Raw genomic sequence first — 17,707 nt, 5'->3', positions numbered from 1 at the left:
CTTTCTGTCTTCTTTCCTCCATCCTTTGAAACAAGTCCTTATCCGCCTGCCACATTTGAGCTGCTCCTAGTCCTAGTATTATTGGCTGGTTGCTTTAAAAAGGGTTTCAGGCTCTCAGCCACCCTAGAAGTTTGTTATAAAAAAAGGAAGCATGTTGTAGATGTAGACAAACAAATTAAATGCAGCCCAGCAGGGAGTTGGACTCGATGACCCTTGGGGTCCCTTCCAGCTCCACAATTTTGTGATTCTATGTGAGTTTGTAACTGGCAGCTTGTAGCTTGTGACTCGGCTGGTGCTCAGCCAGCTGGCACCACCTGCCTCAGATCCCAGGTGAGTGTGTGTTTCACCTGTGGGATGCTAGGGGGGAGGACCTGGCAGAGGCTGGGATGACCCTGAGGAGTGAAGCAAATGTGAGGGGATTTTAAGACTGGGTTTGGAGGGAGGGGATGAGAGACAGAGGCAGAGAGAGGAGGAGAGAGAGAAGGAGAGCGTTTCTGGGTTGCCAGAAAATCCATGGAGCCCCACACAGGCTCAGGAATGCAGTGGGACCAGAGCAGGGAGGTGGGCAGAGCTGGGGGGGGGGGGTCTTGCAAACATTAACCACTGCAGAGGCAAACGCAGGTTGACTCCTTCACTGCCAGAAGGAGGATTTCTGCTAGTTTAAAAGCAAACCCGGAGGCAACCTGCAGAACCCAAAGTTATGTCTGCACCAAAATGTGTGCCGGGAGCCAGAGACTGGCCCCGTTTCCAGCACATGTGTTAGTCTGCTGCAAAATTAGCTGCATGTGGAACACTAAAGGCTAGCACTTTTATTCTGGAAGAATCGTCTGTGGACAAGAGTACCCTTCCATTGATAATCAATAATAATAATAATATTTTTTTATTTATACCCCGCCCTTCCCGGTTCAAAAACCGGGCTCAGGGCAGCTAACAACAAATTTAAAACACTTTAAAACACTTAATTAGAAAAGCAGCATAAAATACAGTATAAAAACTTTAATAACAATACAAATCAAAAATCAATCAGATAATCCCCAGGGCTAGCTGGCTGAATTTATGCCTTGAGAAACACAGTGGTCTAGTGGCTAGAGCACATGGCTCGGGTCTAAGGGGTCTTGATCAGCTCCTTATAGCACCGGAATTTTGATTGAGATTCTTGCATTACAGAGCGTTGAATAGATGACCCTCGCGGGTCCCTTCCAACTCTTCAGTTCTATGATTCTATTAACTTATTGCACGACCTTGAGCATGTTGCTTCCCCATCTGAAGATGGGGCTGATAGTGTCCTACCCTGCAGGGTTGTTGTGGAAGCTTTGTTCATTGGTGCATTCTCCTCACTCGTATTCTAATCTTCTCATTCTTTAAAGCTGAACTGGAGCAATCCAGAATTGATGTTGGCTGCAGTTTAGCTTTAGAGAGCAGGTTTTTGAGCAAAAATAAAATAAAAGAGTTCTCGGACAAAGAGCTTTAAAGCAGGGACTGTGCCTGGAAACAGCAGAGGAAAGGTAAGTGTAGGTCACCCCTAGATGATGCTTGGGGGTCCCTTGCAAGTCTACAATTCTGTGATTCTTTCATGGCTAGTACTCGTCACCAACTCAAAGACAACTCCAGGGGCCATAAAAATTTGCAGTGAAATCCACGGTCTCCTTCTGCTCTCTTATTCTCTTACTTTGTTTATCTTGAGCTAGGTGGCTTCTTACTTTCCTTGGGTGGCTCCAGGTTTCTTGACCTCTGAGAAAGAGCAGAGAAAACTCCCTCCCCCCCCATCCTCTCGCTGCACCCACGGCCCTCCCCCCGCTCATCTTCTTGCCACCGGACCCCAACTGCTCACCTGGGAACCAGCAAGTTCCTCCCAAACTTGCTGCTCTGAGCCTAGAAAGCAAACAAGGGCAGGGCTTTCTGTGGCAAGGGAGCCTTTTGTCCTCCAGAGCAGGAATGCAGACGTCATGGCGAAAGTCAATCTTTGGATACATCAAGTCCACATCTCATCTCACTAATCTGGACAGAGTCCAGACCGGACAGAGACTTGGAGGGGGAGGTCTTCTGGGCTGGCCGGCCGGCCAGCTCCACCTGCCCTCCTGCCCACTCCCTGCCAGACCCTGGCCCCATCCTCAAGGTGAGAAATGCAACGAATCATAGAACTGTGGAGCTGGAAGGCACCCCAAGGGCTATCTAGTCCACCCCCCGTGCAATGCAGGAATCTCTTGATTTTCTCCTATTTACATGCTGCATCTTTTCCAACATGATGACCAAAGTTCTCCCATCCAGGCACTGAGCAACCCCAGCCCTGCTTGGCTTCAGACTCATCCAGGCCCTGCTGCCCTGGGCCTTCTGCCTTTGGTCCTTGCAGCAGACAGCAGAGGCGGTCAAGTACACAGTAAACTGTGCCCTGTTAGGATAAGAAGGCCGTACTTCCAAGCCGTCCAGAGCTTGCAATAATCCAACAGCCGTGAGTTTCCCCATATCATGACTCCATGAGTTTTGTGCAACCTTATATACATGCACCAAATGCACAAATGCATGGCTGTGGCAGAGAAAGCGACCCAGCCATGCCAGGATGGGGACGATATTGCCCTAAAGGCAGGGGCACAAAATAAGCAGCTGCTTGCAATTTGGTAGCAGTTAGAGAGGTTGCTGAAAGGCAGAGCAGATCCTCAGGCTGAGCAAACACAAATACATCAGGCAGCAAACAAGTCCTAGAATGCAATGGCCACCCCACCCCCCGCTCCCACCCCCCTTTGCCACTGTTGCTTTCACCCTCATAGTTATCATCTGCAAGGTAAGTACCAATTAATCCTTTATGTAACAGAGGACAACTCAGGTTACAAACTGCTGACTGGCCCAAGGAAGCTGGCTGAAATGTAGTTCTCTCTCTCTCTCTCTCTCTCTCTCTCTCTCTCTCTCCTAAACCCCTCCCTGAATTTGACCACCTTCCAAGTCCCTGCCGCCATGGATGTGAGAAGGGTTCTGCCCAGGAGCTCATCTCTGGCACACAACATGCCCAAATGTTCTTCTCAAAATGCGGCTCAAAGGACACAGGCGGGATTGTTCTCAGGCGAAAATGGATCTGGTCTGGATTGTAGGGCAGTTTTGCACAAAACGTTGACCGAGGGAGGGAGGGATGCTTTTGCTTCAGCCAATATAACTTCTTCCAAGCTATAAAGCACTGTCCTAGACCCCTGCTCCCTACAGAACCATTGAAGAATAGAGTGGACGGAACACAAGGGGACACCTGGCTCAGAGCCCTGCAATGCGTGGTCCCTGCATGCTCTGACCATGTGGCAGCCAAGGATGACCAGGGAGGTCCCTGGCCCTGGAAAGGGGGGCAAATATCCCCATTGTGACAGCTAAGGTGGTGGTGGGGGGGGGGGGAAGAACCCTGGTCTCCCATTATTTTATTTATCTTCATCTGTAGATCTCAGGGTGGTTTTCCAGCATAAAAATCCAAGATGAAAACAAGAACTCAAACAAGACAAACTAATAATGCCCTCTGCCCACAAACCCCTATGCAACACAAGAGTGTCTTAATTCCAGAAATGTTTCCTAAACTCTCAGACTTAGTTCTGTCCTATGAATTCTGGAGCACACAAGGCAAACAGAATTGCCAGCATTTCACATCAGACTTTGCAGCTCAGCCAGAATGGCAGCCTGCTCTGCAAGAACATCAGCAGATGATTGTGCTGACCTCTGGCTCATCCACACTTACCCCGCACTTGCTAGGTCCAAGTCCACACTTTAAAGCACTGTGTTTGAGCACCTTTTTCTTTTTGCCCCAGTGCTTTCCCCCACAAAATCCACTCTTTAAAGCTCCATTGGAACAAACGGCAATTTGGGATTTCTGCCGATTGACGTTCACATTGATCCAGCAGTAAACAGCGGGTTTTCCTGGGGGAAGTGCCAGGGCCAAAATAAAAGTGCTTTAAAGCACAGACCTGTGCCTAGGAATATGGCACAAAAGGAAGCCAGGATGAGTCCCTCAGTGCTGTGCCAAGTACCAGGATGACCTGCTTCAAGGGGCTGCTAAGGGCATTTTGCCTGTTTCCCCTTCATCTAGCCAGAGCTTATTAGGGAAGCAGGAAACAGACCTCGCTGTTCTCCTGAGCATGGCAAACTTTCAGAAGGAGCCAGGGCAATACACCAGAGTCAGCTGTGCCATGAAAACATGGTTCACTGGAGAGAAGGACAATGAGAGCAGGTGGGGATGCCTCCCTGCCATTTGCAAACAGATCCTTTTCTAACCACATCTTCCTCCTTTGTCGGTTCTTTCTGCTTGGCTTCCTAAGCCAAAAGGTAAAGCTAGGAACAATTACACAGCTGATCAGTGCAAAGGGAGAGATTAGATAAGCCAGCAGGGACCAAAGCAAATGGCTTAAGAAGAAAGAAAAGTCTGGGAGGGCTGAGGGACATCAGAAGCCAACAAGCCAGGCCAGCAGTCCCTCTGAGCCAGTCGTTCCCAAACTTTTTTGGGGGGGCCTAAGTCCTTGGTTTCATAAACTCAACTATTGTGCCCCTATAAAAAGCATTCTTCGGAATAGTGGTTTGCAGGAAAAGGAAAATAATAATGCAATAAACTCCAAAGCAAGAAGCAAGAAACAAGGATACTGAACCAGATGTGCCATCAGCCTGATCCAGCAGGCTCTTGCAAATATTTCTGGATAATGTGGGCAAATGTGGTCGTGGGCTGTTAATGTGTCCCAAGGATTAGGAATCTCTCAACATAAAAGGAGGTGTGCTCCTCTGCAGAGCTTGGTCGCTCTGCTCTCCTGCTCACTTTGTGCTTCGATTGGAGATGTGCAAATAGGGAAAGAAGATCCGGATCTGCCCCTTGGCCCGCCAGTCACCCTTCCCTGTGTAAAGAAATCAGAGCTGATGCCTCACCCCAGGCTCCTTGGCTCCTCTGCACACACAGCTGCAGGGAGCCCATCTGGACGGCTTTCCTGCCACTATCAGAATGAGTGTGGAAAGAATGGATTTGGACCGTCAACAGGAGAGAATCTGATGAGGTTCTAAGAAGCATTCGTGATTCCTGGGCCACTCTGAGAAGAGAATGCTGGACTAGATGGGCCACTGGCCTGGTCCCAAAGGACCTCCTTATGTTCTTGTGAAGGAACGCTTCAGCCAGGAAGTGCTCACCTGCTATTATGACGCTTGGGCAGAAGCCAAACGCCCCTCCTTGTCAACCAGTCCCTTTTCCATCAGAGCTCATGGCACCTCCATAGGCCACCCTCTTAGGCTATCCTCTTAGGCTTGGGCCACAATGGTCAGCGATAATCTTGCTTGCCCTGGAAGCTGGGAGAGTTAAACCCCCATTACATAAGCGGACATCTGTGTCCCTTGATCAGGCATGGTGCCTGCAACTGCAAACAAAGCATCAGCTCCAGCATTCCCAAAACCTTGCCTCATTGTTGACAGCGGGGATTTAACTGGCGTGAGAAGACACGCAAGGAGGGAGGCTGCCAGGTGCCCTGTGACCCCAGCAGGGAGGGTGCAAAGGGACCTGGGTGGCCCGCAGCCGGGTTCACGTGGAACTTGAGACCTGGACAGCCAGCCTGGTACTTCAGATGACAGGCTTGTCCCTTCTCTCTCCTGCTCAAGGGCTGGTTGTGCAAAGCAGGACATCACTCTGCTAGAGAAGGACTGAGAGAGCCAGGAGCTCTTGAGGACTCGAGCAAGTAAGTCAAACAACACCGAAGACTTCAGCCACAGTGAGAACAGGAAGCTGTGCCAGGTGTGCCACTGACCAGACCAAGCATGCTCTTCTTATCATCAAGCATTGCATCCTCCTTTGCCATCAACCACAATTCAGGTGGCAAAGGAGGCACTAGAAGAAGATCTGAGTACACCCTGAAAAAGGGCAGAGTAATTGCCCTGGTCTCTGCCACTCTGCTGCCTTCTCTGCCTCATGTGCTCCTGGACCTTTGCAGTGCCAGCAGCCAGCCTCTCTTCCTCTGAACCTTTCCCTGTGGCACCACATTCGATGGCAGAGGCACTGAGGACATGCAAGCTCCATCTGCCCTGGCAGGTGTCCTGAGAACCCCTTGCGAGCTCAGATGGGGAAAGGAGATTTTGGTCAATGGCACAATGCCCTTGGCCTTCAGGATGCTGGTCCAACTTGCACGTCTCCTCTGGGAAGAACAGGGGCTTGCTTGAGCATCTTCAGCACCTGCATGCTGCAAGGAGACCAGGAGTTGGTGGAGAGAAAGAGGGGTCCCTAGCCGGCTGAGCAGAGACTCCCAGAATCTTCTCTTATGGCTCCCTGAGCTTGCCGCTTCCTGGTTCACACCAGGGCCAGCTGCGTTACTTGATCCGATCCGATTGTGCAATGGAAGGAGGAGGGAGCTGGGCTCCACTTGTTCTCTGTCCATCGCCCAGGAGCCTCTCTTCCCCCTCCCCACCTCCCTCCCCCTCCGCCAGCCACACCTGAGAGAGCTTAAAGCTTGGCCTGCAGCAGCCAGAGACCCACAACACCTTCTCTGCGAGGAACAGCACCATGACGCCCAGGAATAGCAGCTGCCTCCAACTCTTCGTCCTCGTCTCCCTGGTGGGGCTTCTCACAGCCTCGATTCTGCGGATAGAGGTGCTCAAACAGAACATTACAGGTGGGTGTGAGACGAGAAGAAGAGAAAAGCCCTTGTCTCCAGCCTGGCCCATCTGACTCTCCTTCGGCAAGGAAACTCTCTTACCTGCAGTGGGTGCCTGGGAGGGAGCCCAGGGCAGTTGCTCTCCACCCTCCCAGAAAAGGCTTTTGCTGCAATGCCCGCCATGGGCATTGATGCCAGCTTGCCACCCCAAGGGCAGGAGAACTCCCTGCGGCCACATCAAGGGCCCCCAAGAAGAGGCCGGGTGGCACCCCTCAAGGCAACACTGTCTTCTCTTTGCGTTTTCCAGTTGCTGCAGTCAAAGGGGGCACATGCCCAGAGACAGAGATGGAGAGCGCCAGCAGTAACTGCACGGAAGAGTGCCAGTCTGATGCCAGCTGTGAGGGCGTCGAGAAGTGCTGCCGGACGGGCTGCAGGGCCTCTTGCCATCTCCCAAATGGTAACGCTGGCCCTCCTGTGCCCCCCCCATCCTCTTGCCCCCCCCCCCCCAGGAGCCAGTCTCAGCTAGGCAGCACATGGAACTCACTGCCACAGGGAACCCTGATGGTCACCCACTTGGAAGGCTTTAAAAAGAGGTTTAGATAATTCAGCAGAGGAGAGGGCTATCCGCGGCTACTAACCAGGATGCTTCCACTCCATCTCCACAGAGAGGGAAGAAGGCTCTGGTGCTTGCAAATTTCCCATGGGCCACTGTAAGAACTGGGGGCTGGACTCCATGAGCCACGGGCCTGAAACAGCAGCCTCCGCTTATAATCTTAGGCCTCAGCTTCAGCACCATGGTGCCAGATGCTGTGAGTGGAGGGGGGGTGCCTATCATGGAAGCCCCTGCCCCATCTTTCCAGCAGTCAGTGGCACCAGGCCCAGGCCCCTCTGAATGGATGCAGAATGGTCAGGTCATACGTTGGGCAAACAAGGTGAGGCCTGGGGTCTCCTGATGTGTGGAGCAAGGTATGCAGGTGAGGCCTGGGGTCTCCTGGTGTGTGGAGGAGCGTCCTTGCAAAGAGCAGTGCTTGGGGCTTTGCTCCTTCAGTGGCATAAAGGAGGGAGGTGGCATTTAAGCAGGGGTTGGATGCTTTAGCTGAGATTGCTGCATTGCAGGGGGTTGGACTAGAGGACCTTCAGGGGTCCCAACTCTATGGTTCTCTGATTCTAAGCGTCTTGGTAGGAGGATGAGAGAGCTGTGCAGGATCCAGCCTGAAGCCTCTCTGTGACAACCAGGAAGCAGGAGACAAGCATCTTCTTTGCGGAATGATAGAATTGCAGAGCTGGGAGGACTGGAAGGGACCCCGGGGGATATCGGTCCGGTAATTGTACACAGTTATGCGGAAATTGCCTGGGGTCATTTGACCCTTTTTAATAGTTCTCTTTTTCTCTCCTAGAAAAGACTACCAAGACACTTTGTTCGAAAATAACACTTTCCTTTTACTTGGTATTCTGAAACCTATTTACATGAATTCATATATGAGACTGGCAAATATTTACAGACACACAGCAGCATCAAAACAACACCTGCTGCTCTCAGAATTAAAACACACTCTCTGCCTTTGACCACTGACCCAACAGTGGTGTTAACACCATAGGATTCTGTGCTACGGCATTAACCCTTGCATAACAGTTTGGATGGGCCATTCCCGCCATCTAGCCCAGCGCCCAGCAGGGCAGAAATGCCCTGCCACTCCAGTCTGCAAAGAGTAACCATGTTCCTTAAGTGACTGGAGCCCCATGTGCTAGTGGGGCAGGATGGGGTACAAAGGTGCCTGCTCACCCTCTGCCCTCTTCCGGTTAGGGAGGCCTTCACGGGAATTCCTGGAGGCTTTTTGGAAGTAAGGTAAAGGTAAAGGGAGCCCTGACCATTAGGTCCAGTCGTGGCCGACTCTGGGGTTGCGGTGCTCATCTTGCTTTATTGGCCAAGGGAACCGGCGTACAGCTTCCGGGTCATGTGGCCAGCAGGACTAAGCCGCTTCTGGCGAACCAGAGCAGTGCACGGAAACACCGTTTACCTTCCCGCTGGAGCGGTATCTATTTATCTACTTGCACTCTGACGTGCTTTCGAACTGCTAGGTTGGCAGGAGCAGGGACTGAGCAATGGGAGCTCACCCCGTCGCGGGGATTCGAACCGCCAACCTTCTGATCGGCAAGCCCTAGGCTCTGGGACGGCCCATTTTGCCACCTGAGGCAAAATGTCCTGGTTCCAAGCGCACCCCACCCCCTGCTGAAGCCTGGCTTGCTGGGGTCGTATGGCTGTGGCAGAGGCTTCTGGAGGCAGCCTCCACCACAGGAGAAGTGGCTGTGGATTTTTCTTGGTTCTCTGGCGGGGGGCGGGAAGGAGGCCCACTTGGTGGCATTGGAGAAGTAAGAAACGGCAAGAAGAGCTCGTGCAGGGATCCCCTGGGTAGCCCCAAAACACTTCCAGGCTCCCCTACCCTTGGAAAGTTGCCCAATTCTCCAGCTGAGCTTCTCCACAAAGCAGTGGGGAATCCTCTGTTTGGGCACTTTCTGCATTTTCATGATGCTGTTAAATGCCAGGCTAAGCCTGCCAACCCCATGGGCTGGGCTGGCCTTCGGAGATCTTAAGCGAATCTCCTTTTCGTCTCTGCGGGGCCAACGTTCCCCATTTGGAGAAGGCACTCCTGTCTCGTCGCCCAGGCATTTCTCTTTCGCAACCAACTGCAGTTCCAGGAAATACTTAATATAGTGCTTAATATAGTGCTTCTTTCCCTGTTGAAATCCTTTAATGAGCGTCTCACACAGGCAAGAACTTAGTGTTGACTCAGGGCGTGTACAAACCGTACCATCAGGTGCACCCACTGCTGGGTGCAGGTGCTGTGTTGGCGTCCTGCGCATGCAACATCATCCCCGTGTTGTCCTTAGAATCATAGAATTGTAATTTGGAAGGGACCCCAAGGGTCTATTTAACTCATTTTGGCCCAAATTTTTATGGCCCCTTCTCAAGAGCTCATGGCCTGCATGGAGCTTTCTGAGGTCACCTTCGACTACAGCAGACTGACGAACTTTGCAGGGCTGTGCTTTCCACTTCCCTTGTTTAACATGTCTATGAATGAAATGCTTTAGCTGTGATCCCGGGATTTGAGGGGGGAGGGTCCCGTCCAACTGTATAATTCCAGGATTCTATGAAATAGGCAGGATAGCAGTGCAGCAACCTTGCTATCTCTATAGACTGATATCTATCTATCTATATCTATATCTATATCTATATCTATATCTATATCTATATCTATATCTATATCTATATCTATATCTATATCTATCTATCTATCTATCTATCTATCATCTATCATCTATCATCTATCATCTATCATCTATCATCTATCATCTATCATCTATCATCTATCTATCTATCTATCATCTATCTATATCTATCTATATCTATCTATCTATCTATATCTATCTATCTATCTATCTATCTATCTATATCTATATCTATATCTATCTATCTATCTATCTATCTATCTATCTATCATCTATCATCTATCATCTATCATATCTATCTATCATCTATCTATCTATCTTTCTATCTATCTACCTATATCTATCATCTATATCTATCTATCTATCATCTATCTATATCTATCTATCATCTATCTATCTATCATCTATCTATCTATCTATCTATCTATCTATCTATCTATCATCTATCATCTATCTATCTATCTATCTATCTATCATCTATCTATCTATCTATCATCTATCTATCATCTATCTATCTATCTATCTATCTATCTATCTATCTATCTATCATCTATCTATCATCTATCTATCATCTACTATCTATCACATCTATCTATTTATCTATCACATCTATCATCATCTATCTATCTATCTATCCAGTGCTCCCCCCCCGAAATGTTTTGTTGTTTAGTCGTTTAGTCCTGTCCAACTCTTCGTGACCCCATGGACCAGAGCACGCCAGGCACTTTCACTGCCTCCCAGTTTGGTCAAACTCATGTTCGTAGCTTCGAGAACACTGTTCAACCATCTTGTCCTCCATTGTCCCCTTCTCCTTGTGCCCTCCATCTTTCCCAACATCAGGGTCTTTTCCAGGGAGTCTTCTCTTCTCATGAGGTGGCCAAAGTACTGGAGCCTCAGCTTCAGGATCTGTCATTCCAGTGAGCACTCAGGGCTGATTTCCTTCAGAATGGATTGATTTGATCTTCTTGCAGTCCATGGGACTCTCAAAAGTCTCCTCCAGCACCAGAATTCAAAAGCATCAATTCTTCAGCGATCAGCCTTCTTTATGGTCCAGCTCTCACTTCCATACCTCACTACTGGGAAAACCATGGCTTTAACTATACGGACCTTTGTTGGCAAGGTGATATCTCTGCTTTTTAAGATGCTGTGATCATGAAGGCCAAGAAAGTAAAATCTCTCACTGCCTCCATTTCTTCCCCTTCTATTTGCCAGGAGGTGATGGGACCAGTGGCCATGATCTTTGTTTTTTTGATGTTGAGCTTCAGACCATATTTTACGCTCTCCTCTTTCACCCTCATTAAAAGGTTCTTTAATTCCTCCTCACTTTCTGCCATCAGGGTTGTGTCATCTGCATATCTGAGGTTGTTGATATTTCTTCCAGCAATCTTAAGTCCGGCTAGGGATTCATTCGCATGATGAATTCTGCATATAAGTTAAATAAGCAGGGAGACAATATACAGCCTTGTCGTACTCCTTTCCCAATTTTGAACCAGTCAGTTGCTCCATATCCAGTTCTAACTGTAGCTTCTTGTCCCACATAGAGATTTCTCAGGAGAGCACCTAAAAAATGTTTAGGTGCTCTCATTTTCCTACTCATATTGAAATACTGCCCTTCAATGAAGTCAAACTTAGATTCACAAAACGTTTAGGGCTATGCGTCCCGTCCCCCCACGTCCCCCAGAAAAAGCACTGTATCTGTCTATTGCATCTACTGTGAAGCAATGTGAGGCAAGTATCTCAGCCAGCATGATCCATGTGGCAGGAGATCTAGCCTCCGATGAATGCATCACCGCCGGCGCCTGCTCTTGATCCTGCGGTGATAGCATCAGTTGCGTTGCACTCATGGTGCACTTCTTGGAAGGAGGGCTGTCACCTCCCCCAGTGCTGCCTCTACAGTGGCCTTTGGGTGAATAGGTGGCACTGAAGCTCTCCCCCCACCCCTAGGGAGGAAAGGGCAGGGGCTGCCTTCTGGCACTTCCTGGGGTTTGCACCACCCAACATCCTTCAGTGGGCCCTCCCCCCCTCCTTTGATTCCCAGATTGAAGGTTGATTTGACCCCCACTGACCCCACACTCTTGTTTCCAATGTAGATCTTCACTCAGCCTTTTTTCCCTGGCAGGGGGCACCGTTTGATGGTTTTGGGCTGGGCCCCCAAGGGTTTGGGTATGTATATGCAGAACCCTTGGAACCCCCAGCCTTAAAATAAAAAATAGGAAAAAAAGTTAACAGAAACAGTAAGGGGAGGGGAACAGAGAACACTGTTGCACACTAGTTTGTAGGGATGCCCACCTGTGTGCACCGACAACACAGAGAGTAGCTAGGACTAGTAGTAGCTAGGACGTGCAGCCTAGGACCCACGTACCTACAGGACCGCCTCTCTTGGTATGTCCCACGGAGGACCTTAAGGTCCACAAATAACAATGCTTTGGAGGTCCCGAGCCCCAAGGAGGTTAGATTGGTCTCAACTAGGGCCAAGGCCTTTTCAGTACTGGCCCCAACTTGGTGGAACGCTCTGTCCCAAGAGACCAGGGCCCTGCGGGACTTGACATCTTTCCGCAGGGCCTGCAAGACAGAGCTGTTCCGCCTGGCCTTTGGTTTGGACTCGGTCTGACCCTTATGTTTCCCTCCCCTTGTGGTCTTGATTTATCGGCTATTTTAAAATGAGGCTGCATTTTAAATTGCATTTTAACCTGTATTTTAAATTGGGTCCCCCCCTTCTTTTCCCCCTATTATGTTTTTACTGTGATTTTATTGGTGTTAGCCACCCTGAGCCCGGCTTTGGCCGGGGACGGCAGGGTATAAATATTATTATTATTATTATTATTATTATTATTATTATTATTATTATTATTATAGCTGCTGCTGCTTTAGACAATGTTATTGTGTGTCCAATTTCATACTTATTTGTACAAATGATCTATGATCTAGTTGATAATCCTACATTATAGGGCAGCCTTTTTCAACCTGTGGGTCCCTAGATGTTGTTGAGCTAGCAAGGCCAGAGCTCAGGGATGATGGGAGTTGTAGTCCAACAACATCTGGGGACCCACAGGTTGAGAACCACTGTTATAGGGGGTTGGACTGGATGACCCTTGGGGGTCCCTTTCAACTCTACAACTCTATGAAAAGTGCAGTGTGGAAAAGGAAGTGGTGTGAGCTTCAAAGGCTTCCTGTGTCCAGCCTCAGAGGTAAGTCTTGTCCAGTCCTAGAAAGCGTGCTTGGGGTGGCAGCCGTGCGTCAGCAGCAGGGGCCTCCCCTTTAAGGCAACTGGTGCTGCTTCTACTTCTTACTGGTTCCCCACAATAGGCACCTGGTTTTCCACTGGGAGAACAGGATCCTGGACTAGAAGGGTCACTAGCTGGATCCAGCAGTCTTCTGGTGTTCTTTGTGACTCTGAAGCTCCATCTCCTTCTGCCTCCCTTCCTTCCTTCCACCCTTCCTTGGTCTTCTGCTTTGCAGGATCCTTCCGTGATTCCACTCCAAACATGCTCTCCCTCGCCTTCACCCGCCTGTCCACAAGCAGTGAAAAGCCTGGGCTGCCCTGGAGGAGGAGACCCACTGCCAGATGGGCTGCAAAGGCTGCCTCTGCGCTTGCCTTCCTTTTCCTCCTGGGGCTCCAGATGTCTCCGCCCTGCTCACTCTCTGCTCTTCTCCCCTTGCAGATAAGCCAGGCACTTGCCCCAGCCTTTCCATCGGGATCTCCATGCTGGGCGCCTGCCACAATGCGTGCGAAGTGGATTCGAACTGCCCGGGGGACAAGAAATGCTGCCAGAACGGCTGCGGCAAATTGGCCTGTTCCACTCCTGAATTCTGAGGTGACCCCGTTGTGGGAATGTTCAGGGATGCAGGAGAGGATATATTGTTTGATTATAGCCTTTCCAATTTGTGTTAACAAGCTCACAATTTAGCAGAGTAACATCCCCCTTTTTAAACTTGCAGCGGATGCATTTGCTCAGGCTCGCTAAAGCCTCTATAATAACTGTTCTGGTATTTTCCCCTTATTCCCTCATAAAAGATAAGACACGACACAGTCTTCTATAAAAGTATAAAAAGAGTTTACTCACACATCATTCTGCTCACAGTCGGATCCCAGAAGGCAGACTTAGCTTAGAAAAGTAACATACACCTGGAAACTATCTCATAAGGAGACAGTCCCTTTGTCCTCTCTTGGCTGGAGGCCAAGAGAGCATCTTTGGTTAAGCAGATGTTGCTTCTTCAACAAAAGTAGTCACAGAGAGAGAGATGGCTGCCCTGCCCTGTGCTTTTGTCATTACCTGCACAGGTAACTTGCAGAGGAAGTCTGTCCCAGCCCAGAAGGAAACAGGAAGTTTACCTGCTGGCTGGACAAAAATTCTTCCCCATGTGTAAACATGTTCACTCTAGGAATGTTGTACTTGACTGCTCTTGTGTTTCACATCCCACACCTGTGATGTCCTGCAGGAAGCATATTTGAGAGCCACGGGAGGAAAGGTCTGCGGCAGAAACCCCAGGCAGAACTGGCCGTGCTGGCAGGAAAAACTCTGCCGTTCCCTGGAAATCAGGGACACTCCCATAACTTGCCATGAGCCCCCCACAGGGTTTACTTGGGCATCACGGTATTTACTCGCTAGAAGGATTTCTGTGGGACATTTATAACACTGGGGTGGCGAGTGTCGTGGGCTGGATTCTGCCAGCCCAACTGTCTAGAGTGCCTGTAAAACACAGGCCTTGCAACAGCGCCTTTTCCATCATCATCTTAATAATAATAATAATAATAATAATAATAATAATAATAATTTATTATTTATACCCCACCCATCTGGCTGGGTTTCCACAACCACTCTGGGCGGCTTCCAACAGAATATTAAAATACAATACAGTGGTACCTCTGGATGCGAACGGGATCCATTCCGGAGCCCCGTTCGCATCCTGAGTAGAACATAACACGCTTCTGCGTGTCTGCGAATGTGCGTGACATCATTTTCAGTGTCTGCGCATGTGCGAGCAGCAAAACCTGGGTCGCCATGGAGCGTAACTTGAAAACGCTCAACCTGAAGCATATTCAACCTGAGGTATGACTGTAGTCTATGAAACATTAAAAGCTTCCCTAAACAGGGCTGCCTTATCCTGTGAACTGCCCTGAGCTCTTCAGATGGAGGGCAGTGTCTAAATTTAATAAATGGTAATAATTGCAAAGGGACTCATGAGGCTGGGCTCACCCTCTGTCATCTTCCCTCCCCAGATGCAGCGTCCGGGACCTTGTGGAGCAGCTGCAGTGGGGGACCCTCCACAGACCCCGACCTGAGGGCAGTGACCACAACCGTCTCCCTGATGCTCTGCTCTCAGCACCTGGTCGTCTCCCCACCTCCGCCATGTTTGCTGGACCCCCTCACCCACTTTTGCAGTAAAACTCTCACTTTGCACAGCAGTCCCTGGTGCCTGTGGCTTTCTTGTTCCCCTTGCTCTGCCCTTTGAACCACCCGCCTCCCTTGCTCGGGGGGGGGGGGGGGACACACCAGAAAGTGGGAGATGGCGCACACACACACACACACCCCGGGAGAGGCCCACCTCCCATTCCTCCCACCTGCCATTCCTCCCTCCTGGCTCACAGTGAAAGCCAAGCCAAGAAAACAGCCACATAGATCATGTGCCGAAATGCAGACAGCACAGAAACACATGCCCTGTGTTTCCTGTGTTGTAAACAAAAATCTGCCCTTTTTCCCTTATAGGGTCTCCAAGAGCCCATATAGAGTCCTTATGTAGGTTCCCTATTGATAGGAGAAAATAACAGAGGGCAACCACAGAATATTGAGAAGCAAAGCAGCTAGTAAGCCTGATCTTTATTGATCTGTTGCAAGAGGGTCCTCACTCACCACACGCAGGAGGGAGGAGGAACCCAGAACAATGGTGCGCACATTTTGAAATTGCCACCCTGTAGATCAAGACCACCACCCCAGATACATCATACCTACATCACAGAAGGGGCTGTCTACAACAGAAATCTGAGTGCCTTGTTTATCTCCTGTCTGGGAGGTTACCTATTAATGCTTACTTGACTGGATACCCTGGGGAGTCTGGCCAGTCTTTTGTAATGATAAATACTTAGTTCCTGAGCCAGGTCACAGGCTCACCCTATTCATACACAGACATACCCTTAAGACGGGATTTGTGAAGGAAAAGACAATGGGGAGGCTTTTCCATTTTCCTTTGACTTTGCAGAGAAAACATTTGCTCAGTTTGGGAATCAAAAATGGTTCCAGATGAGTCTTTCTGTGCTGATCTATGTATGTGCTTGGTTGGTACAATTATGAACATTTAACATATATCTAAGACCTCAAAATTCCTATCACACCTGCTAGTTATGGGATTAAGGAAACTCCTCAAAGCAAGAGCTGCTGGGTTTAGCAAAGGTGTCTTGCAAAGTGCTTTTCTTTGGTTGCTCTCAAAGAATCCTAGCGTTGGGAGGGACCCTGACGATCGTCTAGTCCAATGCACAGCTGCCCCAGATGAGGACAACCTTGGCGTCAGCACCACGCTCTAACCAAATAGCTCAGTTTTTGCAAAGCTTAAATTACTTGACAATTACTCGCTTTGTTCGACAATGCAAGACTTAACCACAACCTGTGCCTGAATATTTACTTATTTTATTTATTAAATTTGCATACTTCCTTTCATCCGTAGATGTCAGGTTGGTTCACAGCATAAAGATACAAGATAAAAACACGAAAAACATAATAAAAGCAAAAGCAAAACAATAGCACCCCCTCCCACAAACACATTAAAAAAAAATTCAGGATTGTATTTCCAAAGTTTGCTTTCTGGCTCTTCTTTCCTCCTGCCTTTACCTCCTGGCAAGAACCTGCTGCTAGATGGCCTGTCAAGCCACAAATAACAAACCATGGCTTCAGACAGTTGCTTGTTGGCAGGAAACAACCCAAAGTTAAGCCCCTGGCCAGGTCTAAGCCTTCATCTAATAAGACACAGTTCCCTTTATGTGCAAATGAGGCAACGTGAAACAGAATTGGAGGGTCAAATTTCAAAGCAGAAAGGAAGACTTTAGGGCTGAGTGCCTCCTCCTGAAAATGCAGACCTGATTTCATTCTCTCATGGGATGTTTCTCTGGGGCTGCTTCCAGAGTGCGCATGGGACTCATTTGGAGCATGCAGGTGGGGGAATGAGCAGTTCCCTGCAAGTGTGCTGGGCTTCACTGGGTCACTGGCTGAAACCCAGCAAGGAAGCACTAAGGGAGTGGATCCCGGTTAGAGAGGAGACTTTTGCTTGTGGCAACCAGCCACCACACAAACAGGGAGATGCTTGCAGGTAGGAAAATCACAAAGCCGTTTATTGCCGTACCTACGTACTTGGATAGAAATGTTCCTGGTTCTAGTCTAACTGACTAGCCTGCGGTGTTATTTTATTCAATACGCTGGCTCCTCCTGGGATCTCCTGGAGGAATGTTCCAGCGTGACCTCTCGAGGTCTGAGAAAGGAGTGTCAGAAGGCAGAGGAAGCCGGAAGCACAGTGATAGAGGTCAGCATAGAAATAAAGGTAGAAGGGTAGTCTGGGAATCTGGAGGTCCATATCTGTCTCAGCACTCAAACTTCCAACGGGGCGCCAACCTCCTGGGGGGCTTGCTGGACCTTTCTTCCTCCCCTGCCTTGCGCATGACTTTCTGCACATTTGTTCCCACTTGCATGGTCAGCCTGGTCACTCTCAGAGGGGAAGCTGCAGGGCAAGTAGAAGATGGTGCTCCCCCAGAAGTAGGGTTGCCATACATCTGGGAAATCCCAGACATGTCCTCTTTTGGGAGGCCAACATGCCCATCTGGGGGAATTTTTACATTTTACAGGCAATGTCCGGGTTTGGGGATTTATTTATTTATTTAGTTAGTTAGTGGTTTCTTGGGCTTGAGCGGCTCA

At 49.3% G+C, this 17,707-nt stretch overlaps 1 protein-coding gene across 1 annotated transcript; it reads left to right on the top strand.

The window, feature by feature from the left end:
• Window positions 1-5,048: 5,048 nt before the first annotated feature.
• Window positions 5,049-15,216, top strand: LOC310680717 (WAP four-disulfide core domain protein 2-like). The gene is made up of 4 exons (XM_083447735.1): window positions 5,049-6,599; window positions 6,889-7,038; window positions 13,472-13,624; window positions 15,031-15,216. Exons 1-3 carry the CDS (start codon window positions 6,491-6,493, stop codon window positions 13,621-13,623), a joined length of 411 nt encoding a protein of 136 aa, XP_083303861.1. The 5' UTR covers window positions 5,049-6,490; the 3' UTR covers window position 13,624; window positions 15,031-15,216.
• Window positions 15,217-17,707: the final 2,491 nt, after the last annotated feature.

This window comes from Podarcis tiliguerta (genome assembly GCF_965153285.1).
Source record: "Podarcis tiliguerta genome assembly, chromosome: 6".
Lineage (NCBI taxonomy): Eukaryota > Metazoa > Chordata > Lepidosauria > Squamata > Lacertidae > Podarcis > Podarcis tiliguerta.
This window is presented reverse-complemented; position numbering and strand designations above follow the sequence as displayed.